Below are 27,859 nucleotides of genomic sequence, written 5' to 3'. Positions count from 1 at the left end.
GCTCCCCCTCCCCCTTAAGGACCCGGAAAACACGATCAGAGACATCATGTACCCTTGCACCTGGGAGGCAACATACCAAACGTGAGTCTCTCTCGTTCCCACAAACCCGCCTATCTGTGCCCCAAACTATCGAGTCCCCAATTACTACTGCTCTGCTCTTCTCCACTCTTCCCTTCTGAGTAACGGGGACAGGCTCTGTGCCAGAGGCCTGAGCCCCGTTACTTACCCCTGGTAAGTCATACCCCCCACAAGTATCCAAAACGGTATACTTGTTCTTGAGGGGAACGGCCACAGGGGGTCACCCATCTATCTGCCATCTTTGGAGTTACTACTTCCCTAAAGCTCCGATCTATGACTCCCTCTGCCTCTCGAATGATCCTAAGTTCATCCAACTCCAGCTCCAGTTCCCTAACACGGTCTTGGAGGAGCTAGAGATGGGTGCACTTCCTGCAAGTGTAATCAGCAGGGACGTCCATGGCATCCCTCACCTCAAACATATGCAAGAGGAACATTGCACTGCCTTCACTGCCATCCCTCTGAAAGTAACCTTTTTTTTAAAGAAAACTGGGTCTAAAGAATACAACAAGCAAAATGCAGCACTTACCTACTTATCACAACGGGTCTTATTATTTAGGTTAGAGGAGGAGGGCGGATGAGAGACACTACCTCTGTAGTGCCTTAGTTTCTTCTCCTGCGCGCTTTTAAAGGGAAAAAACCTACCCTGGCAAGCTTACGCTCTACCTGCTTCCGGGTCCCGGCTGGCCCTCTGGTCTTCGTCACTTCCCCCTGCTGCTCCCGCTCTTTCTGTGAAGAGAAAAAAAAACACTGCCCGCTACCGGTAAGTAATTTTAAAACAAACTGTCTTACCTTAGCTGCTGCTCGAACTCAAACACCTTTATCTTTTAAATAACAGGTCACTTTAGACCTTTCTATTGCCTTTGATTTTCTTGAATTCCTGGCCTTTGCATGGGACAGATGTCCTCTTAGCAACCGGCTCAGGTAAGACCTGACGAAATATTAGGTTCCATAGGCTTCAGTCTCAGTGTGACACCCTGTCAGGGGTGCCAATTTGTTATGCCTGCCACACAATGTATTTTAACTCATATGTCTAGCAAAGAAACTATGAGTCAACTTCCTCACTTCTTCGTCCAGACAGTCCTCCACTGCATCACCTCCATTCCCCGCACCACAATTCTAAACCACGCCCCCATAGCAATAAAGATGGAGTCCCCCTGTCCTCACCTACCAGCCGACCAGTCTCCACATCCAATGTATCATCTTCAAATATGTCCATCAACTTCAAATAGACCCCCCCACCAAGAACAGTTTCCCCTCCCCAACCAGCTCTGCTTTCTGTGAGGACTGTTCCGTCTGACAGTCTCGCCAACGAATCCCCCACGTACCTTCCCCTGCAACCAGAAAAAATGCAAAACCTGGTGATAAACAACCCCTATCACCTTCATCTAGGACCCGAAACAGTCCTTCCAGGTGAGACAGAGGTTCACCTGCCTCTCTGCACCAGGTGCTCTTGATGTGGTCTTCTCTACATTGGGGAGACCAAACGTAAACTTTGGGAATGGTTGACTGACCATTGCAGCCAGGTCTGCCAGTGCCAACTGGACCACCCAGCCACTGCTCATTTCAATTATCCTAACCATTCCCTGTCTGACATGACCATCCTTGGCCTCCTCCACTGCCAAAACAAACTTCAGCCGCTATTGGAGGAACAACACCTTATCTTCCAAATGGACACTCTACAACCCAGAGGACTCAATATTGAGTTCTTCAATTTCAAATAACCTCCCTCCTCATCCCCCAACTCCCTTCCCAAGCCTCCACCTCCCTTCCACTGCTCCCTGCCACCAATCGGATACATCCATCCCATTAACCAGCCAGGTCGTACCATCTACCTATCTTCACTATCCCCTACCCTCATCACCCCCTTTATCTGCAGCTCCCCCACACACACCCCTAGTCCTGAAGAAAGGTTACACCCGAAACGTCGACTTCTTCACCTCCTGATACTGCCTGGCTTGCTGTGTTCTTCCAGCCTCTGGCTTGTCTACTTTGGATTCCAGCATCTGTAGATTTTTTTATCTCTTTTCACAATCAGATCAGTTAACCAGCCTTTCATCAATGTGGCCCAGATGGTGCCTCAGCAGCTGGGACAGAAATTAAACCCCATATACAGAGCAGGTTAACAGTTTCTGCCCGGTGTGAGTCCTATGGTGGTTATGAAACATTGATGACAATGTAAATTCTTTCCCCCATATGGGACAGATGAACAGCTTCTCTCTGGTGTGACTGCGTTGGTGAATCTTCAGCTGGGATTGGTCATTGAATCCCTTCCCATTGTTCTCACAATTCCACTGTTTCTCCATGATGTCCATGGTCTTGTCTTTCTCTAGGTTGGACAATCAGTTGAATCCTTGTCGACATACAGAACACATGTCTGAGTTCGCCAACTGGAGCACTATCACTCAGGCTATGACTTAGACAAAACACTTTTCATAGACAGTTCACAGACAATCACTCTCATTGTGTATGTCTCAGTGCTTTTCCACTCACTTGTCTCTCCACATTCTTGAAAAAGAACTATCTAATATTAGAGACATTTAAGAGACTCAACACACTGTTTATGTAAATGAAAGGTATTCTATCTGACATGCAGAATATACACAGTCATTCTTGAGTTTATTAACATCAGCAGCAACAGAGCCCCTTGAACATGATTGAGGCCTGGATATGATGAACAGCAAAATTCAATCTTTGCATTTACTGGTGAACTTGCTGGTGTGTCAGCAGGTTGGATGAGCAAATGAAATCCCTTCCCACTCTCAGAGTAGTTAAACAACCTCTCCCCACTGAACTCGCTGGTGTGTTGGGATTACTGAGCGAATCCCTGCATACATTCAGTAAAGATGAATCAACTCTCACCAGTGTGAACCCGCTGATGTTTGAATTGGGTGGATGAGTAAATCCCTGCCCACATTGAGGGCACATGAATGGTCTCTCTCCAGTATCCCAGCACAATTATTGGTAAGCTCAGATGGGTAATGGAATCTCTTCCCACAGTCCAGACATTTCCATGGTTTCTCCCTATTGTGACTGCATTTGTGTCTCAGCAGGCCTGATGATTGACTCAAGTATCATCCAAACACAGAACACGTGTGGTTTCTCTTCATTGTGAACAATGCTTTTTCCATCCATGTTCAAAAGCTGATGAAACTCAGCCCCTCAGAATCGAGCATTGTTGACAGTTCTTGATGTGATGCTTGATTTGAACTTCTTCTCTGTAAATCACAGCATTCCAATTGTCTGGAAAATAAATTTAAAATAGGACAAAATTGAATGAAAGTTGTTGGATTGTGATAAAATAATCATAACCTGTAATTGGGTAAATATGAATGACATCAAGTTATAGTCCAATAGGTTTATTTGGAAGTACACATTTTTGGAGCACTGCTCCTTTGCCAGGCAGCTACCTGATGAAGGAGCAGTGCTCCGAAAGCTTGGACTTCCAAATAAACCTGTTGGAATATAACTGGTGTTTTGTGATTTTTAAATTAAAGCAGATATATCTAAACTTTTTTTTATCTCAGAGAGTTGAAAGAAATTCAAACACATTCGTGCCCTACGTAGACACAAACTGATCCATAGGGCTCAGAACTCTGGGCGGACGTGCCCAATGGACGACAGTGACCTGAATTTCAGAACTGGCTTTAACTTGGAACATCACATCCGAAAAGATCACTTCAAGTTATTGGAATACAAATGTTACTTTCCAGACTGCCAAAAGGCCTTTGCAATGAAGGAGAGTCTTAACCGTCATCTTGTGCTGCATGATCCTGACCGGAAAAAACTAAATATCAATCATGAATGTAGACAAAAATGGCATCCAGGCCAGAGGAACCTGGTGATCGAGGAGAAACTGACCAGACTCTTCAATGAGAAGCAAATTTTCAGAACAAAAAGTAAAATAGAGTGTGACCTCTCTGGTCTCTTTAATGAGCGTAAAATTACACATCCTGTGAATCTTTAATTTTTTTTAAGGCCGATGCAGATGGATTCTTGATTATCATGGATATGCAGGCACAGAGTTGAGCTTGAAATCTGATTCTAATCCACGATCTTAATAAGGGCCAAGTAACTTACTCCTGCTCCTCAGTCAAATGATCGAATAAACCAGTGAACAAAGAAACTCAAATCTTGCCTGATTACTGCACATGCAAAGGATATTTGAGCTATCACTTCACCTTCCTGATGGACATAGTTCCTCTCTATCTCCTCGACAAGCTTCAATTAACATCTGGAAAATTTGAATCACATCAGAACATAGAACATAGAACAATACAGTGCAGAACAGGCCCTTTGGCCCTCAATGAACTATTCTCAGCTCATCCCTCTACACTGTCCCATCATCATCGATGTTCTCATCCAAGGATTGTTTAAATCTCCTGAATGTGGCTGAGTTAACTACATTGGCAGGTAGGGCATTCCATGCCCTTACCACTCTCTGCGTAAAGACCCTGCCTCTGACATTTGTCTTAAATCTATCATCCCTCAATCTGTAGTTATGCCTCCTCGTCATCATCCTAGGAAAAAGACTTTCAAAGTCTACCCTATCTAATCCTCTGATCATCTTGTATGTCTCTATCAAATCCCCTCTTCTTCCTTGTAATGAGAACAGACCCAAGTCTCAGCCTTTCCTCCAGATCAGGCAACATCCTTGTAAATCTCCTCTGCACCATTTCCAATACTTCCACATTGTTCCCAAAATATAGGGACCAGAACTGTACACAATATTCCAAGTGTGGCCATACTAAAGCTTTGCATAGTTGCAGCATAATATTGCAGCTCCGGTATTCAATCCTCTATAAATGAAACCTAACATACGGTATGCCTTCTTAACAGCACAATCAACCTGGGTGGCAACGTTCAGGGATCTATGTACATGGACCCCAAGATCCCTCTGCACATCCACACTACCAAGAATCTTTCCATTGACCCAGTACTCAGCCCTCCTGTTATTCTTCCTAAAGTTCATCACCTCACATTTAGCTTCATTGAACTCTCAGCCCAATCCTGCAGCTTATCTAAGTCCCTCTGCAATCTGTAACATTCTTCCACACTGTCCACTACTCCATTGACTTTAGTGTCATCTGCAAATTTACTAATCCATCCACCTATGCATGCGTCTAAGTCTTTTATAAAAATGACAAACAGTAGTGGTCCAAAAACAGATCCACTAGTAACCGGACTCCAGGCTGAATATTCAACCACCACTCACTACCTTCTTTCAGAAAGCCAGTTTCTAATCCAAACTGCTAAATCACCCTCAATCCCATGCCTCTGCATTTTCACCAACAACCTACCATGTGGAGCCGTATCAAAGGCTTTACTGAAGTCCATGTATACCACGTCAACTGCCCTACCCTCATCCAAATGCTTGGTCACCTTCTCAAAAAACTCAACGAGGTTTGCCTTTCGTCAACCTGCCCTTGACGAAACCACGTTGACTAACTGAAATCAAATTGTTGTTTGCTAGATGATTATAGACCCCATTCCTTATAATTCTTTCCAAAACCTTTCCGACAACAAAAGTAAGGCTCACTGGTCTATAATTACCTGGGTCATCTCTACTGACCTTCTTGAACAAGGGCACAACATTTGCAATCCTCCAGTCCTCTGGTACCAAACCTGTAGACAATGACGACTCAAATATCAAAGCCAAAGGCTCTGCTGTCTCCTCCTTAGCTTCCCAGAGAATCCTCGGATATATCCCATCCGACTCAGGGGACTTGTCTACTTTCACTCCTTCTAGAATTGATAACACCTGTTCGTTACTAACCTCAATCCTTTCTAGTCTAATATCTCATACCTCATTCTTCTCCTTTACAATATTCTCCTTTTCCTGAGTGAACACCAATGAGAAATGTTCATTTAGCACCTCTCTGATCTCCACAGGGTCTACGTTCAACTTCCCACTTCTGTCTTTGGCCCTATTCCGACCCTAGTCATCCTCTTATTCCTCACATACCAATAGAAAGCTTTAGAGTTCTCCTTTATTTTATTTACTAAAGACTGCTTGTGTACTCTCTTTGCTCTTCTTAACTCGCTCTTTAAATCCTTCCGAGCTAATCTGTAACTTTCCATCGCCAAATATGAAACATCTTGCCTCATCAACACGTAAGCCTCCTTCTGCTTAACAAGGGAATCAATTTCTGTAGTAAACCACGGTTCCCTTACCTTATCACTTCCTCCCTGCCTGACAGGGACATACCTATAAACCAGCTCCACATTTCTATTGTCTGCATCCCCAGCATTTTGCATCCTAATTCTTGCCTAATCGCATTATAATTGTCCTTGCCCCATCGATAACTCTTGACCTGCGGCATGTACCTATCCCTTTCTATCACTAAACTAAATGTAACTGAATTACAGTCACTCTCTCCAAAGTGCTCACCTAACTAAATCAAACACTTGGCCTGGTTCATTACCAAGCACCAGATCCAGTGTAGCCTCCCCTCTTGTCAGCCCTTCGACATACTGTGTCAGGAAACCCTCCTGTACACATTGGACAAAAACTGATCCATCCAACATACAGAGCTACAGCATTTCTAGTCAATGTTGGGGAAGTTAAAGTCCCCCATAATGACCAGCCTGTTCCTTTCACTCCTACCCAGAATAATTTTGCTAATCCTCTCTTCCACCTCCCCGGAGACCTATAAAAAACTCCAAACAGTGTGACCTCTCTTCTCCTCTCCTGTTTCTAACTTCAACCCACACTACCTCAGTAGATGAGTCCTCGTCAAAAGTTCTTTCAGCCACTGTTATATTATCCTTGACTAACAAGGCCACACCTCCCCCTTTTTTACCGCCTTGCCTGTTCTTAATGAAAGATCTAAACCCTGGGACCTGCAACATTCATTCCTCACCCTGCTCTATCCATGTCTCTGAAATGGCCACAACATCGAAGTCCCAGGTACATATCAATGCTGCAAGCTCACTTACCTTATTTCGGAAACTTCTGGCGTTGGATCAGACATAATTCAAACCAGCTTACTGTCTGCTAGCACATTCCTGTGAACCTGAAATGCTATCCCTGTCCTCCCTACTCTCAATCCCCTCTGCACTGCAACTATACCTCCGGTTCCCATCAACCTGCAGAGCTAGTTTAAACTCACCTGGGTGGCACGGTGGGCGGCACGGTGGCACAGTGATTAGCACTGCTGCCTCACAGCGCCTGAGACCCAGGTTCAATTCCCGCCTCAGGCGACTGACTGTGTGGAGTTTGCACGTTCTCCCCGTGTCTGCGTGGGTTTCCTCCGGGTGCTCCGGTTTCCTCCCACAGTCCAAAGATGTGCAGGTCAGGTGAATTGGCCATGCTAAATTGCCCATAGTGTTAGGTAAGGAGTAAATGTAGGGGTATGGGTGGGTTGCGCTTCGGCGGGGCGGTGTGGACTTGTTGGGCCGAAGGGCCTGTTTCCACACTGTAATCTAATCTAATCTAATCTAATCACCTGAATAACACCAGAAAATTTCCCACCTAGGATATTAATACCCCTCTGGTTCAAGTGAAGACTGCCCTGTTTGTACAAGTCTCACCTTCTCCAGAATGAGCCCCAATTATCCAAGTACCTGAAACCCTCCCTCCTGCACCATCCTTGCAGCCATGTGTTCAGCTGATATCTCTCCCTATTCCTTGCCACGCTATCACGTGCTGAAAATGTGTTGCTGGAAAAGTGCAGCAGGTCAGGCAGCATCGAAGGAACAGGAGAATCGATGTTTTGGGCTTCCTGAAGAAGGGCTTATGCCCGAAACGTCGAATCTCCTGTTCCTTGGATGCTGCCTGACCTGCTGCGCTTTTCCAGCAACACGTTTTCAGCTCTGATTTCCAGCATCTGCAGTCCTCACTTTCTCCTCGCTATCACGTGGCACAGGTAACAATCCAGAGACAACAATTCTGTTTTTTCTAGCTCTCAGCTTCCACCCTAGCTCCCTGAAATCCTGCCTTACATCCCTGTCCCTCTTTCTACCTATGTCATTGGTACCTACATGGACCGCGACTTGAGGTTGGTCACCCTCTCCCTTCAGGACCCCAAAGGTACAAGACGTCACGGACCCTGGCACCATGGAGGCAACACACCAACTGTGAGTCTCACTCGTTCCCAACAAACCTTTTATCTGATCCTCTAACTACTGAGTCCCCAATGACTAACACTGTCCTCCTTTTCCTCCTTCCGTTCTGTGCAACATGGACAGGCTCTGTGCCAGAGACCTGGGCCCCACTGCATACCCCTGGTAAGTCATCCCCCTCAACAGTGTCCAAAATGTTATACATATTTTTTCAGAGGAACGACCACAGGGGATCCCTCCACTGACTGTTTTCTCCCCACTTGAACAGTCACCCAGCTTTCTTCATGCCTTGGAGTAACTACTTCTCTGTAACTCTTATCTATCACAATCTTAGCCTCCTGAATGATGCTACATTCATCCAGCTCTCACTCCAGTTCTCTAACAGGGTCTTGGAGGAGCGAGAATTGGGTGCACCTCCTGCAGATGTACATGGATGGCTCACCAATCGTGTCCCTCACCTCAAAGATCATGCAGGAGGAACATTGCTCTACCTGCACTGCCATCCCCGCTCGTCCCCTTATCACAAAGTAAAAAAGAAGAAACACTTACTTAATGTGTCCCTAGTCATTAAGGTTAGAGGAACTGGTTGGGTAGGAGGCACTACAAAGGTAGGGTCTCGGGATTAGAAAATACTGATTAATATAGCTGAACGGAAAGAAAAGGAAGAAGTCCCTCCTTTCCCAGAAACCTCTGCTCTCTGATTTCAAATATAAAAGCTCAAATCAGTAACTCATCGATCCCGGCAGGCCTCTGGTCCAAGCTCCCACCCTTTTAGTTGCTGTTCCCGCTGAAAAAACAGTCCTTAATCTTCTAAATTCCATGGAATACAACATTCCTAGTGAGGTGTGTTTTTGTAGAAGGTGTAGTGAACATATGAAATAGGAACGGTAGTAGTCACATTTGGCCTCTTCAACTTTTAGTCTTCAACTCCATATTTCTACTTGGCCTTGAATATGTTTAATTCACTCATGGGATATGGGCATCACTGGCTGGGCCAACACATATTTCCTGTCCTGAGCTGCCTTTGAGAATGTGGTGTTGAGCTGTCCTTTTGAACCCCTGCAATCCATGAGCTGTAGGTAGACTCACAATTGTGTTGGGGTGGGATTCAGGATTTTGATCTAAGCATTGAAAGAACAGTGATATATTTCCAAGTCAGGATGGTGAGTGACTTCAAGGGAATTCATTCCTAAACAAAAGTCTACAGCACAGAAAAACAGCACTGCAATCCATCACACTGGTCCAGTCAGCTAACCATTCTAATCTGATTTTCCAGCATCTGCCACATAACCTTCTATGCCTTTGAATCAAAAGTGCACATCTAAATACTTCTGAAATTTTCTGAGAGTTTCTTCCTCTCCCAACCTTGCAAGTAGTGAGTTCCAGATTCTCAACACCCTCTGGGTGAACAAAGTTTATCCTCATACCTCTTCAAAACATTCAGTCACCAATCTAAGCCCCTGGTCATTATTCCATCCATCAAGCAGATAGGTTTCTTCCTTTCTACCCTTATTCATTTTCCTCATTATTATATACATTATGCCCCATCTCAATCTTCTCTGCTCTGAAGAAACACCCCCAGTCTGTCCGGTGTCTCTTCATAACTGACAGTCTCGAATTTGGGCGACATCCAGGTCAATCTGCTTTGCACCCTCTCACCTGCTCACATTCCCCCAATAATGTGCAAAACTTGGAGATGTGACATGCGTATCTTGATCTAAATCAGTTTTCTCATGAAAGCTGGGCCCCAAGCTATCCCTGATTCCTGCAGAAGTCCATTATTCACTGCCTGCCACTTAGAAAAAGACTTCTTTGTCACGAAGTTATGTACATTACTCTTGAAGTCGAAGTCAGGAAGCTAGAATTTGTTTGCAAATGTGATACAAGGGAAGAGACCATGGTTTCTTTACAAGATTATATGCTTTTCAAAGCTTGGAGATTTTAAAAAAAGTGTCTGCAAGGAGCTGCAGAAGACACTCAGTTCTAAAGTTGAACATATGTATCAATTGACTTTGTGATTGGCATCCTAAGCTTATTTTGATGTTAAGACAACCAGCTTGAATATTAGTCAATTAAGGTAAACCAGGCCTTAATAACAACACCCAATTAATTTTAAATCTGTTGGTTTTGACTACCAATTGACCACAAATTAATATGTCATCACTGGTATAAAGAAGAGGGCGTTTGCAAGTTAGAGAGAGCCAACTGCTATCTGAAGAGACAGCAAGCCCACCATTGGAGAAGTAAATACTGGGCTCTCACAGGAAATCTCCACACTCTCTAAAAACAGCACCATCTATTGATAAAATGTAGCACATCACGTTTGCTAACATTCAAGACAGCAGAAATCACGGACAGAACAGTCCTGTCACAAGAATTTGATGGAGAGATGCATTTCAGAAAGAGGATCAGCATAGAACAAGAGGAGCATTTTGGAACTTTGAGAGACTGAGTTTTAATTTATTGTTTTCTTATTGCTTGTGCTCATATAAGTGGGACCTGTGTTATTGAAACAACATTCCAATAGAATTTAGCTTAGTTATGGAATGGGATGTATTTAGGGAGCAATTGTTCAGTTAATTTGTTCACTGTTAGGGTTAAATAAATAAATTGTTACTTGTAACTCCGAAAGTAAACATCAAGGATTCCTTTCATTTAACCATTCTTTGAACATGGTGTTTCTTTGGGTGCTTCAGGTTTCATTACTGCAAGGGAACCTTTACTCTCACCATAGCAAATTGGGGTGGTGTTTCGTTTTAATTATCAGAGGGCTTAAACCTTTGCCGGTTTGTAACACCATTCTTCTGAGACTATTTGCTGGTTGCCGACCAGTTCTCGATCCATGTCAGTTCTTGATCACGATCTCCAGTCTCCCATAGTGCATGCTGAGCTATTACATGCGACCTCATTGATAGCTTTCTGAATGTCCAAGTAAACCACATCTACTGGCTCAGTCTTATCAACTCCACTCGTTACATCCTCAAAATATTCCAGCACATTTTTTAAGCATGACTTCCCCTTTGTATATCCATGCTGACTCTGTTTGATCTTGTCACTATTTTCCAAATAGCTGAAAAATGTGTTGCTGGAAAAGCACAGCAGGTCAGGCGGCATCCAAGGAGCAGGAGAATCGACATTCTGCTCCTTGGATGCTGCCCGATTTGCTGCGCTTTTCCAGTAACACATTTTTCAGCTCTGATCTCCAGCATCTGCAGTCCTCACTTTCTCCTAACTATCTTCCAAATAGTATGATATTACGTCTTTTATTATGGATTCCTCCAACCAATAATATCATGCTCATTCCTTGGTAAATACTAAGATTATGTTAGCTACTGTCCAATCCAGAGGAACTTTTCCAGAGTCTACAGAATTTTGGAAGCTAACCACCATTGTTATCTCTAAGGCCAATTTCTAAGTTCCTCAGATGAATATTAGTCTTCCAGATTCTCAATACTTTCAATCATCTCCTCCTCATCCTCAGCTGCCCCATCTGCTGCTCGCTCTGCAAGCCGGCGCTTTCTTGCTGGCCGTTCTTCATCCTCATCATCACTCTCATATAGGAGATCTATTCTCATACGGCCTTGGCGTAAACCCTCAGCATGGTCTCTCGTTCGCATTTGCCTCTCAGCTTCTGCTCGTTGGCTAGCAGTGATCTCCTGGGGATTTATCTGACTTTAATCCCTTTTTTTTCAAGTTCGTTTCCCGAATGATTTCTTTCAATTCATCCTTTACATTAGACTCCATGATTCCCTAACATTTGTGATGCTATTTGTGTCATTCTTTGTGAAGACAAACCTAAAGTACATATTTATTTGGTCTACCATCTGTTTCTGACTATATATTCATCTTTACTAACCTTTTTTCCTCACAAACTTATGGATATTTTTGCTATCAATCTAGATTCAAGAGTCCAATGATGATCATTAAACCGTTATCGATCGTCAAGGTAAGCGCAACTAGTTCACTAATATCCTTTAGGGAAGGAAACCATCATGTTTCCTCAGTCTGGCCTACAGGTGACTCCAGCTCACAGCAATGCAATTGGCTCTTACAAGCCCTCTGGACAATTAGGAATGTGCAATAATTTCTGGCCTAGCCTGTGACACCGACATTCTGTGAGCGAACATTTTTTAAAAATTGATTGTATTGTCATTGCAAGCTTATTCCTGTATTCTATTTCCCCCCTCTTCAGCAATCCCTTTGCTGAAATCTAAACTGTTCCAAATCTTCAGGTCTGTTTCTTTATAATGCCAATTTGTATGCTTTTTTCATGGATTTAACACTAACTGTCATTTCCCTCTTTTTGTCTGGTTTGACTATGTTTCCTTTTTTTAAAGCCAGTCTGGGATGAATTACTTTTGTAGGTTGTCTATGCACTCTTTAAATGTTTGTCATTTAATGTTATCTCCCAACATCCATTTAAATACTGATCCACATTTATCGCAACTAGTTCATATCTCATGCCATTACAATTTACTTCCTTTTCTGGACTTCGTCTCCAAAAAAAACATCACTCTCTGTCTTAATGCAGGATTCTAACCTATTGCGGTCACCCTTCCTTAAGAGCCATGCTAAACATGATTGTCAATTATTCCTTTCTCAATACCTAATACCCAGTTGCTTCCTCAATTTATTGATTCATAAAACAATTCTGTAGGAACTCCATGAACTCCTCCTCTATCATATTGCTACCAATTTGATTTGCCCAATTTATATGCAGATTACAGTCGCCCATAAGTACAGCTGTATCGCTATTATTTGCATATATATATGTTGCAAATAATATATATATGTTGCTATAACTGCCTCAAAAATATGCACTCTTCCTGATCTGTTAAACGAGAGTGTGGTAATTTGTGGGATACATGGACAGAAATTTCACATTCCCCTATGTAAGGTCAGGTTGGAGTGCCAACTCAAGTCCAGAGAAGTTACAGTGGGAGTGATTGACAGTGTATCAGTTCCAGGAATGTAGTTTGTCCTTGGAAATGATTTGGCAGGATCCAAGGTGAGAGTGACATCCCTTTTATGGAGATCCCAAGGAAGACCAAGAAACTGAGGACTTAAGACAGAATTATCCTGGTATTTTCCCAAACTGTGTGGTAACCAGATCCCACTACTATAAGCCACAACATGAAGCAAAAAGTAAAGAGAAATTTGAAGGAGTTGAGATTCAGTTAGCGGATATCCTGTTTGACATAATGGTGCAGGAAAAATCTGAACAGAAACAGGGTCAGGCAGATGTGTTTAGTCCTGAATGTCTAAGAGACTTGCAACAGCAAGGCAAGACAATAAAAGATATATGTGGATGCGTATTCTGAAAAGAAGGCACAGAATACTCAGGAGGGTAATTATCTGAAAGACAGAATCCTGAAGTGGAAATGGAGACCATAGCAGGTTAGTGCAGAGGGGAAATGGACTGAAGTGCACCAGATTGTGTATATGGTGCACCGGGTAGCATGTAGGCAGAAGGTGTTATGGGCAGCACATAAACTGCCTGTAGGAGGTCACCTAAGGGAATGAAAGACTCAGGCTAAGGTACAAAAACATTTTTATTGGTCTGGAATTCACAAGGATGTAATTAACTTTTGTTGTACGCATCATACATGCAAAATGGTAGGTAAGCAATAGACCAATAATAAAACCAGCACCTTTGTTGCCAATTCCCACATCTGAAGAACCTCTCTTGCGGATTATCATTGATTGTGTAGGTAACCTCCTGAGAACCAGAAGTGGGAACCAGTACTTGTTAACCATAATGGATGTGTCTACCAGGTTTCTGGAGGCAATTCCATTACAGAGTATCAAGGCAAAAAAGGTAGTTGAGGAGTTAGTAGCTTTCTTCACATGGTATGGGCTACCCAGAGAGATTAAGTTGGATCAAGGGTCAAATTTTACTGCCAGGCTATTTAAGGAGGTTATGAATAGCTTAAGTATGCAGCACTTTAAATCCATGCATATCATCCTGAATATCAGGGAGCTTTAGAAAGATGGCATCAGATCTTGAAGACCATGAGGAGAGCATACCGTCAGGACTACCCAAATGATTGAGATAAAGGTATCCCATTTCTATTGTTTGCCATTAGAGTTGCCCTAAATAAATCTACTCAGTTCACTCCCTTTGAATTAATATTCTGTCATGAAGTGAGAGGCCCTTCGAATTTATTAAAAGAAAATTGACAGGACCAAAGTTGGAGATCTCACATTTTGACTATGAATCCGAGGTGAGGGAGAGATTACATTGAGTAGGTGAGTTAGCTAAGCAGCACCTAAAGAGGACACAGTATAGAATGAAACAAGTGGCAGATAAAAGCTCTGAGACTCAAATGTTTTCCCGAGGAGATAACGTGTTAGTACTGTAACCAGTGATAGGAGATCCATTTAAAGTCAAGTTTAGAGGTCACTATCAAATTGAGAAAAAGTTGAGTCAGGTGAACTATCTTGTAAATATGCCAGTTAGAAAAAAAAGTATTTAGTATGTCATGTGAATATGTTGAAACCGTATTATACTAGAGAGAAAGAACTGGAGAAACAGGTGTTAGTTACTGCCTCACAGAGTGAGGATTCAAATCCAGATGATATGAATTTTGATTTGCCTCAAAACAGATTTAAAAAAAAGAAGTGCTTGAGGAATGGGATAAATAAGCAAGCTATCTGTCTCAGGAGCATGGAATGCAGTTGAAAAATTTGTTACTGCAGTACAATGACAGATGTAAGAATCAGAAGGGGAGGACTGATGCTATTGTACATGAAGAAGCCGTAGGAAATATCGTTCTGATAAAACAGCACGCCTATCGGCTTAATCCTTTCAAACCAGACAGGTCCAGATAGAGGTGGAGACCATGCTTAATGAGGACATCATTGAACCAAGAAGAGTGAGTGGAGTTTGCTGATCATCTTAGATCCCACAGGATCCCACAATTCTACGTGGATTATTGGAAGGTCAATGCCGTTACAAAATCAGACTCATATATAATTCCTTGATTGGAGGACAGTATCGCTAAGTTATATCACTAAGTTGGACTTAATGTGTGGTTACTGCAGGTACCTTTATCAGAGTTGGCGAAAGAGATTTCCATATTTGTAACCCCAAATGAGCTAAATTAGCTTAACATGATGCCCTTTGGAATGATGAACGCACCCGCCACATTTCAAAGACTCATGAACAGAATTGTGGCTGGGTTTACAAACTGTGCAGTTTATTTGGGCGACGTAGTGATCTTTAGTAAGTCCTGATCACATGGTACAGTTGGCAGAGCTCTTTGAATGACCAGAGAAGCAAAACTGGTGATAAACTTAAATAAAATGAAATTTGCGAAAGCAGAGGTGACGTTCTTGGACCATAACATTGATCATGGAAGGTTGACCCCACGGAACGCAAAGACAAAAGCCATCAAGAAATATCCATGATCGACCTTGAAGAAAGAGGTGCTTTGATTCTTAGGACTCAGTGGATTCTATTGGAATTTTGTTCCAAACTTCAGCAGTGTAGTGGCACCATTAACTGATTTGCTGACGTTTGGGTGAACAGAACAATGTCAGGAGGCATTTGACCATTTGAAAGTCATATTAACCACCAAGCTAGCTTTAGCTAGAGCAAATATTTCAAAACCTTTTAAAGGAAAATGAGGGTGGGATCAAACTGCCAGTTGGTTACTTTCAAAAAAGGTCAACCTCCACCAAAGGAAATACTCCACAATCGAAAAATAACTATTGAGTTTGGTACTGGCCTTACAACATTTTAAGGTGTATGTCACAAACAATGTGCTGGAGACGGTTGTGTACATTGACCACAGTCCACTTACATTCTTAGAACCCTTTAAAGATAAGCATATGAGACTTTTTCATTGGAGTCTTATGTTACACACTTTTAATTTAAAAATCGTACATGTTGCAGATCGGAAAAATGGAATCACAGATGCATATCATGGATTAAACTGAGAGCTTAGATTAGATTTGTTTTTGTTTAATGTTATATATACAGGCATATGGCAAGAAGTTAAGGTGAACTTATATTAAAGCTATCTGCATGTGAGGTTAAGGTGTTTAAAAAGTAGAGAAAAAATGAAGCCATCTTTTCATTATGATGGTTCTTTTTTTTTTAAAGAAGGGACGTATTCTGAAGATGTGGGTGTACTGTACCTTTAAGAGAGTAAAAGGAAGCAGTGACAGCAACAAGTGTTCTCAATAAGATACATTGTAACATGTGCTCCAGAGTAGCTGGTATCCTGGAAATAACAAAACAGATTCAAATTAGGCCAATCAAACATAAGTCACCTCTTAACCTTCTTCTCTCTAACTAAAAGAGCCTCAAGTCCTTCAGCCTTTCCTCATTAGTGGGCGGCACGGTGGCACAGTGGTTAGCACTGCTGCCTCACAGCGCCAGAGACCCGGGTTCAATTCCCGCCTCAGGCGACTGACTGTCTGGATTTTCCACGTTCTCCCCGTGTCTGCGTGGGTTTCCTCCGGATGCTCCGGTTTCCTCCCACAGTCACAAAGATGTGCAGGGCCAGGTGAATTGGCCATACTAAATTGTCCGTAGTATTAGGTAAGGGGTAAATGTAGGGGTATGGGTGGGTTTCGCTTCGGCGGGTCGGTGTGGACTTGTTGGCCCGAAGGGCCTGTTTCCACACTGTAATGTAATCTAATAAAAAATCTAATCTAATAAAAAAGACCTTCCCTCCATACTGGGAAAATCCTGGTGAATCTCCTCTGCACTCTTTCCAATGCTTCCACATCCTTCCTATAACGCAGCAACCAGAACTGTACTCAATACTCCAAGTGCAGCTGCAACAGAGTTTTGTATAGCTGCAATGTCATCTCATGGCTCCAAAAGTCAATCCCTCTACCAATAAAAGCTAACACACCATACGCCTTCTTCACAACCCTATCAACCTCAGTGCAACATTCAGGGATCTATGCACATGAACACTGAAATCTCTCTGTCATCCACACTATTACCATTAGCCCAGTACTCTGTACTCCTGCTCCTCGTTCCAAGGTAAATTACCTCACATTTAGAATCCTTACAGTGTGGAAACAGGCACTTTGGCCGAACAAGATCACACCCACCCTCAGAAGAGTAACCCACCCAGACCCATTCCAGTACATTTATCCCTGATTAATGCAAGTAACCTGCACATCCCTGAACACTACGGGCAATGTTCATAGCCAATTCACCTGAACTACACATCTTAAGATTATGGGAAGAAACAGGAGCACCTGGAAGAAACCCAGGCAGACACGGAGAGAATGTTCAAACCTCGCCCAAGGCTGGAATCGAACCCAGGTCACCCAACTCCATTTGCCACCTCTCAGCCCAGCTCTGAAGCTTATCTATGTCCCTCTGTAACCTGCAACATCCTTCTGCACTGTCCGCAAATCCACCAACTTGAGTGCCATCCGCAAATTTACTAAACCATCTTTCTACGTCCTCATCTAAGTCATTTATAAAACTGACAAACAGCAGTGGCCCCAAAACAGACCCTTGCAGAACACCACTAGTAACTGAACTCCAGGATGAACATTTTCCATCAACCACCACTTTACAGCTTCTTTCAGGTGGCCAATTTCTGATTCAAACCACTAAGTCCCCCTCAATCCCATGCTTCCATATTTTTTGCAACAGCTTACTGTAGGGAACCTTATCACGCGCTTTATTGAATCCATATATACCACATCAACTGCTTTACCCTCATCCACCTGTTTGGTCATCTTCTGAAAGAACTCAATTAGGTTTGTGAGGCATGACCTACCCTTCATAAAACTGGTTTAACTATCTCTAATCAAATTAAACCTTTCTGAATGGTTATGAATCATATCTCTTATAATCCTTTCCAAAGATTTGCCCACAACAGAAGTAAGAATCACTGGACTTTAATTACCAGGACTGTCTCTACTGCCATCCTTGAAGAAGGGGCCAACATTTGCTATTCTCCAGTCTTCTGGCACTATTCCTGTAGACAGAGATGACATAAAGATCAAAGCCAAAGATTCTGCAATTGCCTCCCTACATTCCCATACAATCCTAGGATAAATCCCATTTGGCCCAGGGACTTATCTATTTTCACTTTCTCCAGAATTGCTAACACCTCCTCTTTGTGAACCTTAATCCCATCAATCATAATAGCTTGTATCTCAGTATTCTCCTTGACAACATTGTCTTCTTCCCAAAGAAATACTGACAAAAAATATTCAATTAGCGTCTCTCATACCTCTTCGAATCCATGCACAACTCCAAGGGCACTACTGTCCTTGACTGGCCCTAATCTTACCCCAGACATTCGTTTATTCCTAACATAACTACAGAAAGTTTGAGCATTTCCCTTGATCCTATCTGCCAACGACTTCTCATGTCCCCTCCTGGTTCTTCTTAGCCCTCTCTTTAGGTCCTTCTTGGCGAATGTGTAACTCTCAAGCACCCATCTATGCCTTCATGTCTCACCTTTACATAACCTCCTTCTTCCTCTTGACAAGAGACTCAACTTCCTTAGTAGGCCACAGTTCTCTCACTCAATCATTTCCTTCCTGCCTGACAGGCATATACTTATCAAGGACCCCCTGTCGCTGTTCTTTGAACAAGCTGCACATTGTCAATTGTGCCCATTCCCTGCAATTTCCTTCCCCATCCGAGACAGCCCAAATCTTGCTTAATCGCATCATAATTGCCTTTGCTCCCGCTATAACTTTTGCCCTGTGGTATATCCCTTCCCATTGCTAAAGGAAACATAACCGAATTGTGGTCACATCACCAAACTGCTCACCTTCCTCCAAATCCAACACCTGGTCTGGTTCATTAGCCAGTACCAAATCCAACATTGCCCCTTGTTGGCCTATCTATAGATTGTGTCAAGAAACCATCTGCATATATTGGACAGTAACTTCTGATTTTGTTTCTGATTTACAACATCTGCAATTCTTTTGTTTTTTTTAATCTAAATCAATCGAGTAGTTTGAAGGTCCCGATGGTGAGACTGGGGCAACAGTAACCGCAGCAACCTAGACTGAGCAGAGTCAATGTGAAAGTAAGTGCCAAATTGTGCAGTGCATCAGTGAAGTGGAAGGAGGAATTTAAAGGAAGGTTTGTGGTTGGGTGGGGGGAGAAAAATCTATGGGAACAGATGGGTTTGAATTCTGAAGCATCAAATGCACTCATCTGAAAGAGTGGTGTTTTGTACAAAGCCATTGCCTCCCAGAATTTCAATTCCTTTCCAGCTTAGTTTTAGCTCATGCCACAAAGAATAAAACATGAAAACATTCACTACTGTTCCTGTGCTTCAATTCAAGATACCTTCAACCACAAAAAGATCACTGTGTCCCCCAACAAACAAACCTCACAAAGCATAGTAAGTACTGTGGGAGAAGCTATTTTAGGAATAGAGCCAGTTACACATCAGGAATACATGCCAAACACTGCACTGATATATGGGGACCAACCTTTAGTTTCGACGATCCCAGAGGCTGTGAAAATTCCACCATTGAGTATGCTGAATACTGAGATTGATAGGTATTTAAAACCATCAAAGGCTCAAGGGATAGTGCATAATATTTTCATGTAAAAATTGATTCATTCCTGGCCACCTGGCCAGGTCACTAATCTTTCAGAAGGAGAGCATTTTGGAAACAGTGATCACAACTCCTTCAGTCTTAAGATAGTTATAAACAAGGATAAGTGAGGACGTTGTGGGAGGTCAAATTATGTCAGCATTATACAGAAGCTAGGGAGTATTAATTGGGAGGGGTTGTCACCAAGCAATTACACATTTGACATTCGGGGACTGCTTAAAGACCTGCTGATGAGAGTTCAAGTATGGCTAGCTCCATTAAGGAGGAAGGACATGGATGGGAGGTTGTGACTTTAGTCAAAAGGGATAAATAAGAAGTTAAAATTGGACAACGCCCATATAAAAAGCAGGAAAGAAGGAAAGCAGTGAATTAGGAGGGCAAGAAAGGGCCAGGAAATGACCTTGGCAAGTAGGATTAAAAAGAATCCCAAGGCATTTTATGCACACATTTAAAACAGAAGGATAACTACATAGAAAGTAGGACTTTTCAAGTATAAACAATGGAACTTGTACTAGAAGACCGAGGATATGGGTAAAATCTTTAATGAGTAGTTTGTGCCAGCATGCACCCAGGAGATGGATATGATGAAAACTGAGATTTCTATGGAGCATGTTCATATGCAAGAACATTCTGAGATCACGAAAGAAGTGGTGTTAGGTCTCTTGAAGAGCTTAAGTTGGCTACATCCCCAGCGTCCAGTGGTATCTAACTCAGATTGTTGAGAGAGGCAGGGGAGGAGATTGCTTGGACCTTGAACAAGATCTTTCTACCTTCAATAGCAACTGAACAGGCCTGGAGGACTGGCAAGGAACTAATGTTGTTCCTCTGTTCAAGAATGAAGGCAGGGACAATCCAGGAAACTATAGACCAGTGAGTCTCAGATTGGTGGTTGAGAAGCCATTGGAGACTATTCTTAAGGATAGCGTTTACATGCATTTCCAAAAACAATGGCATAACTAGGGTCAGTCAGCATGGCTTTGTTCAGGAAAGATCATGTCTTACTAACTTCATTCATTTTTTTGGAGGAAGTGACGAAGGTGGTTGATGAGGGTAGAGCAGTGGATGTTGTCTCCATGGATTTTCGTAAATCTTTTGACAAGGTGCCTCATGGTAAGCACATTCAGAAGATTAAGATGAATGGGGACCACAGTGATTTGGCGGCATGGATTAAAAATTGTCTGAGGGTAGTGCTGGAAGTTTGTTATTTAGGCTGGATGTCCGTAACTCGTGGTGTTATGTGAGGATAGAAATAGGACTTCCGCTGCTTGTAATATGAAATGGACAAAAATGTAGGTGAGTGAGTTAGTAAGTTTGCAGATGATACAAAGATCAGTGGAATTGTAGGTAGTGTAGCAGATTCAAAGGATACAGCAGGTATGGACAGAGAAAAGGCAGATGGAGTTTAATACAAGTAAGTGTGAGGTGTTGCAGTTTAGGATATCACAAGCTAATGAAAAGTATGCAGTTATTGGCCGGCCCTGACTTCATTGAAAGACAGAGGGTTTTTGTGGTTAAAGTCAATAGCTCTCTGAATGTAGCCACACAAGTAGATCGGGTGCTAAAGAAGGCGTATGGCGTGCTTCCCTTTATTTGTCAGGGCATTGAGTACAAGTGTCAGGATGTCATGTTGCAGCTTTATTAGATTTTGGTTATGTCATACTTGGAGGTGTGAGGGGCAAGTTTTTTTGCAAAGAGAGTGGTAGAAGTCTGGAATGCACTGCCGGAATAGTTGTGAAGGCAGGTAAGATAGGGGTATTTTAGAGACTTTTAGATAATCTAACGAATATACAGGAAATGGAAGGAAATGGACCAAGGGCAGGCAGAAGGCATTAATTGAATTTGGCAGCATGTTCGGCACACCATCATGGGCCAAAGGCTTAGTTCATTGGCTGTACAGTTCTATGTTCTATTATAGATTAACTATTGAGTGAAAACTCCCCATGATTCAATTAAGTCCCATAACCTCTCTGCCTGTCTGCATCACCTCAATGAATTGCATTTGTCGTTGATTATATGCCTTAAAATGGAAAAAGGTAAGATAGGAATTGTTCTAATTATCTTATACTTCATTTTGTACTTTCTATGGAAATTTCAAGTGAGAATGCTAATCAAGAAGCAGCGAAAATTGTAGCAGTTGAATAGTCAACTTGAGTATTGTAGAATTTAGTCATATGACACTATCTGGTCATTTCACAAGAAATAGCAAAACAACGGATAAGCAACATTTTTACTGTATTCAGAGAGAGTGAGCATTTTAGTGGCAAGTGGACTGTTCGCACCAAGAAGATTGCCACATTACTTACAATAATTAACTGTCAATCATTGATTATAATTGGCTTTATTTTGATGTGCTCCTCTTGAGCTACATAGCAGATTATAGAAGCTTCAGTTGTCCTTCTCTCATACCTTTGCATGAAATTTGTCCAACTGCAGCCACTGGCGACCTGCAGCTTGGAATGGAACTGAGGGTCAATTGACTGTGGAGCATCCACGTTGCTGAGCAAGTTGTTGCTAAATGGTGAGTAAGATGATCATATCACAGGTAGGAAGAACATGGGTAGCAGCCAGACACAGTAGAAGGAAGCAAGAAGCTCTGGAAGCTTAATTATTGCAGGGAAAAAAGCAACAAGAGAAAAATTCATGGCATCATGGGTGGGCCTGCAATGCAGAAAGGAGAAAAACTTGCAGCAGGCTGATTTTGGCAGGGGCTTCATATTTAACAGGAACAGTCAGGTGTTTCTGCATTTGCAAATGAGACTCTGGCATAGTATGTTACATACAAAAACAGCAAGTCTGTTAGCATCTGTGAAGAAAAATCAGAGTTAATACTTTGGGTCCAGTGAGCCATCCTCAGAACTGAAGGTAACTAGGGAAATGTCGGTTTATATGCAGAAGAAAGCGTGGGACAGGGGTAAGGTGTAAATCATAGGTGGGCATAGAGCCAAAGAGAGAGAAGAATAGTTCGACAGACAAAAGACATGAATGCAATCTGGCTAGGTGGTGGGTAGCTGTTAATGGAGACTATTAGTGATTAACAATGGACAGTGTGTCATGGTAGGTTTTTTGATAATTACAAATCCAAAGACTGTCACAGCTACCTGGATTACAAATCCTCACACTCTGCTTCCTGTAAAGACTCTATTCCATTCTCTCAGTCCCTCTGTCTCCGTCATGTATATTCCAAAGAGGACAACTTCAACAAGGGAGCCTCTGCAATATCCACCTTCTTCCTCAAACGAGGATTTCACAGTACTATTATTGACAGGTCGCCTGGGCCATATCCGACCCATCTCCCGCATGTCCACCCTCAACTCCTATTTTCTCTCTCGCAAAAGCAATGGGGTTCCCCTTGACCTTACCATCCAACCAACGTCTACAACCAGAAGATCATCAGCCACTATTTATGCCACCTCCAGCGAGATACCACCACCAGATTCATATTACGCTCCCCTCCCTATCCACCTTCCATAGGGACCGTTCTGTCCTGAGACCCTTGTCTACTCTTCTTTCGTTCCCAACATACCCCATGTCCCATGGCACTTTCCCTGCAACTGCTGAAGGTGTAGCACTTGCCTATTTACCTTCACCCTTCCCAGTATCCAAGGGCCCAAACATACTTTCCAGGTGCAACAGCACTTTATCTGCACTTCTCACAACCTATTCTACTGCTTTCGCTGCTCACAATGTAATCTCCTCCAAATTGGTGAAATGAAGCGTACCCTAGGTGACCGCTTTGCAGAACATGTATGCTCTGCCTGCAAGAAAGGCCCTAAGCTTCCAGTTGCTGCAACTATAACACACCGTCCTGTTCCCTGGCCAACATCTCTGGAGCTATGAGGGAGGAGCTGGCCAAAGTTCAATGGTGCAATACCTTAGCAGGGATGACAGTGGAGGAACAATGGCAGATATTTCTGTGCATAATGCAGAAGTTGCAGGATCAGTTCATTCCAAAAGGAAGAAAGATCCTAGGAGGAGGCATGGGTGGCCGTGGCTGACGAGGGAAGTTAAGAAACATATAAAGTTAAAAGACAAAAAGTATAACATAGCAAAGATAAGTGGGAAAACGGAGGACTGGGAAGCTTTTAAAGAACAACAGAGGATTACTAAGAAGGAAATACGCAGAGAAAAAATGAGGTATGAAGGTAAACTGGCCAAAAATATAAAGGAGGATAGTAAAAGCTTTTTTAGGTATGTGAAAGGCAAAAAAAATGGTTAAGACTAAGATTGGGCCCTGGAAGACAGAAACAGGGGAATATATTACTAGGAACAAAGAAATGGCAGAAGAATTGAATTGGTACTTTAGATCTGTATTCACTGGGGAAGACACAAGCAATCTCCTTGAGGTTACAGTGGCTGAAGGACCCAACTGAAGGGAATTTATATTTGCCAGGAATTGGTGTTGGAGAGACTGTTAGGTCTGAAGGTTAAGTCCCCAGGGCCTGATGGTCAACATCCCAGGGTACTGAAGGAGGTGGCTCGAGAAATCGTGGATGCGTTGGTGATTATTTTCCAGAGTTCGATAGATTTGGGATCAGTTCCTGTGGATTGGAGGGTGGCTAATGTTGTACCACTTTTTAAGAAAGGTGGGAGAGAGAAAACAGGAAATTATAGACCAGTTAGTCTGACCTCAGTGCTGGGGTCTGTTATAAAGGATGAAATTATGACACATCTGGATAGTAGTAACAGGATAGGTCAGAGTCAGCATGAATTTATGAAGAGGAAATCATGCTTGACTAATCTTCTGGAATTTTTTGAGGATGTAACTCTGAAGATAGATGAGGGAGATCCAGTAGATGTAGTGTACCTGGACTTTGAGAAAGCTTTTGATAAAGTCCCACATAGGAGGTTAGTGAGCAAAATTAGGGCGTATGATATTGGGGGCAAAGTACTAACTTGGAATGAAAATTGGTTGGCTGATAGGAAACAAAGAGTAGTGATAAACGGCTCCATTTCGAAATGGCAGACAGTGACTAGTGGGGGGTACTGCAGGGATCAGTACTGGGACTGCAGCTTTTTACAATATATGTTGATGACATAGAAGATGGTATTAGCAATAACATTAGCAAATTTGCTGATGATAATGGTGGTAGGGTGAATTGTGATGAGGATGTTAGAAGATTACAGGGTGACCTGGACACGCTAGGTGAGTGGTCAGATGCATGGCAGATGCAATTTAATGTGGATAAATGTATGGTTATCCACTTTGATGGCAAGAACAAGAAGGCAGATTACTACCTGAATGGAATCAATTTAGGTAAAGGGGCAGTACAGAGAGATCTGGGTGTTCTTGAACACCAGTCAATGAAGGTAAACATGCAGGTACGTCAGATAGTGAAGAAGGCTAATAGCATGCTGGCCTTCATAACAAGAGGGATTGAGTATAGAAGCAAAGAGGTTCTTCTGCAGCTGTACAGGGCCCTGGTGAGACCACACCTGCACTACTGTGTGCAGTTCTGGTCTCCAAATTTGAGGAAAGACATTCTGGCTATTGAGGGAGTGCAGCGTAGGTTCACGAGGTCAATTCCTGGAATGGCGGGACTACCTTACACTGAAAGACTGGAGCGACTGGGCTTGTATACCCTTGAGTTTAGTAGACTGAGAGGGGATCTGATTGAGACATATAAGATTATTATAGGATTGGACACTCTGGAGGAAGGAAACATGTTTCCACTGACGGGTGACTGCCGAACCAGAGGACACAGCTTAAAAATACGGGGTAGACCATTTAGGACAGAGATGAGGAGAAACTTCTTCACCCAGAGAGTGGTGGCTGTGTGGAATGCTCTGCCCCAGTCTCTGGATTCATTTAAGAAAGAGTTGGATAGAGCTCTCAAGGATAGTGGAATCAAGGGTTATGGAGATAAGGCAGGAACAGGATACTGATTAAGGATGATCAGCCATGATCATATTGAATGGTGGTGCAGGCTCAAAGGGCAGAATGGCCGACTCCTGCACCTATTGTCTCAGGCTTGCTGCAGTGTGCCAGCGAAGCTAAGTGCAAGCTGGAAGAACAACACTTCATTTTCCACTTGGGGACCCTGCAGCCCTCCGGACTCAATATCGAGGTCAATAACTTTATGGCCCGAATTCTCCCATGTCCTAGCCCCATACCCTACATGTCAGGCCTTGTTATCAAGTAGCCTGCCACTGCACACTACCTATTTTTAGCCACTAATAGTTTCCATTAACACTGTCCTAAACAGATCATTATCAACTCTTTTGCCTGTTCAACTGTTTTTCTCTCTTTTTGAGTTCTTTCCTCAGCTATTATTTACTGCCGAACTCCTCCCCCAACTCTATCATCTGCAAATTAACCATCAATTCTAAGGAAGGGTCACCAGACCCAAAACATTAACTCTGATTATTCTTCACAGATGCTACTAGATCTGCTGAGCATTTCCAGCAACTTCTGTTCTTGTAGACAGGTCGTGACAACATTGGTGAAAAGTAACGTTACATTCTAGACTGTCTAGGGTGAAGGAAAATAAAAAGCACCACTTGGAAGCTACCCTCAGGGTGAAGATTCACCTAGAAGAAGACCATGTGGCAACCCAAGAAGTCTAAGGATAAAATCTGCCCTGACCTGCAACTTCCTGTACTTTCATGGAAGATAGCCAGCCCCACATCATGGCGGTAGGAAGTTCCAACTGCCCAGCTCACACACATTGATCATTGTGGGCAATGTCCTTTATCAGCTGGAGAGAGTTAGATAGACAGCAAATATTGGAGGAATTTGGGAAATCTTCAGAGAGTGCTTCTAATATAGAATAGTTCGTCAATTAATTCGAGTTGAATCATAAACTAAATTCTGTTTTCCTTTGTTCACCTCACTGACAAGTCCGCTTGGGTAATGTGCTTTCATTACATGAACTGCTAGAAGTGTCCAAAGAACAGGAAACAGTCTGGAGTTAGGTGTGCAATGGCATACCACAGGGTTGAGTGTCAGTTTTCTGATTTCGAGATATTCAAAAATTATGTAGATGAGAAAGTCGGAGATGATCACAAAGTTTGTGGATGACACAAAGATTGTATGGCTGAATAACAGTGAAGAGAAAAATCTCGTGTTACAGGACGAAATGAAATAATTTTTCAGATGAGCCGAACAGTGACAGTATGAATTTAAAACTGTAATACCATAAGAAATAAGAACAATACTAGGCCATTCAGTCCAATGATCCTGCTCTGCCATTGAACATGACCATGGCTGCTCCGAAATTCTTCATGTACTGTTTGCTGTGTTTTCCCATAACCCTTGTTTCCTTTCTGATCGAGAATTTATCTATCTCAGCCTTAAATGGGCACAAGGACACTGCTCCCATTGCTCTCTGCAGCAAACTAAAGACTCACACCCTTCTGAGAGAAAAAATGTATCAGTCTTAAATTCAAATCCTTTATTCTGAGACTATTTCCTTTGGTACTAGACATTCCCATGAGGGGGGCCATCTCTTAGCATTTACCATGTCAAGCTCCTTATGAACCTCACTTGAGTCAGTGAGATCACTTGTCATTCTTCAAAACTCCTGTGAGTTGAATCCCAATCTGTTTATCCTTTGCTAATAGGACAATTCCTCCATTCTGTGAATCATTCCACTGAATATTCTCTGAACTGACCCCAAAGATAGCACGTTTCAGTAAAAAGTGATCAAAACTGCTCACAGTCCTTGCACGGCCACTCATTGACTGTCAATCCCATTGCAGCCTGGCATACATTTTATCAGGCCATTGTGATGTATGCATATTTCTGCACGCTCTCGTGCACAAGACACAATATCACCACTCAAACCACCGGTTTAACATTTTGGTTTTCTTTTCATTATGCTGCAGGTTTTAGTATTTCTCATTTGGACCATGTCAGATCTGCTGAAAATGAAGCCAGTACTTGAAAATGTAACCACGGGCCCAGCAGTGCCTTTACTGCTCCATCTTTTCCCATTGGATTAATTTCTGTCAAAAACACACACAAGAAATTATCTCCACTGAGCCTGACATCATGGATAAATTGAGAATCTTTGGTGGTTGATCCAGCCGCTGGCAGAGATGCATGCACCACCAACCGGTCTAGTGTTTGCCATTTACTATCCCATCATCGCAGCTATTGGTGTTCCAGGTAAAATATTTTAATTTATTTAAAACCTCAGAAGAGAAAAATGATTGA

At 42.7% G+C, this 27,859-nt stretch overlaps 1 protein-coding gene across 1 annotated transcript in view; it reads right to left on the bottom strand.

The window, feature by feature from the left end:
- Positions 1-2,687: 2,687 nt before the first annotated feature.
- Positions 2,688-27,859, bottom strand: part of LOC122563774 (uncharacterized) — a 78,448-nt gene continuing 53,276 nt past the window's right edge. Inside the window, exon 4 of the mRNA XM_087976968.1 lies at positions 2,688-3,318. Coding sequence (XP_087833094.1) covers positions 3,213-3,318 — 106 coding nt within the window. The 3' untranslated portion in view covers positions 2,688-3,212. The remainder of the gene's footprint in view (positions 3,319-27,859) is intronic.

Source organism: Chiloscyllium plagiosum, unplaced genomic scaffold, assembly GCF_037043375.1.
Source record: "Chiloscyllium plagiosum isolate Xiang-an unplaced genomic scaffold, Cpla_swu_hap1 HiC_scaffold_30, whole genome shotgun sequence".
NCBI classification, from domain to species: Eukaryota; Metazoa; Chordata; class Chondrichthyes; order Orectolobiformes; family Hemiscylliidae; genus Chiloscyllium; species Chiloscyllium plagiosum.
This window is presented reverse-complemented; position numbering and strand designations above follow the sequence as displayed.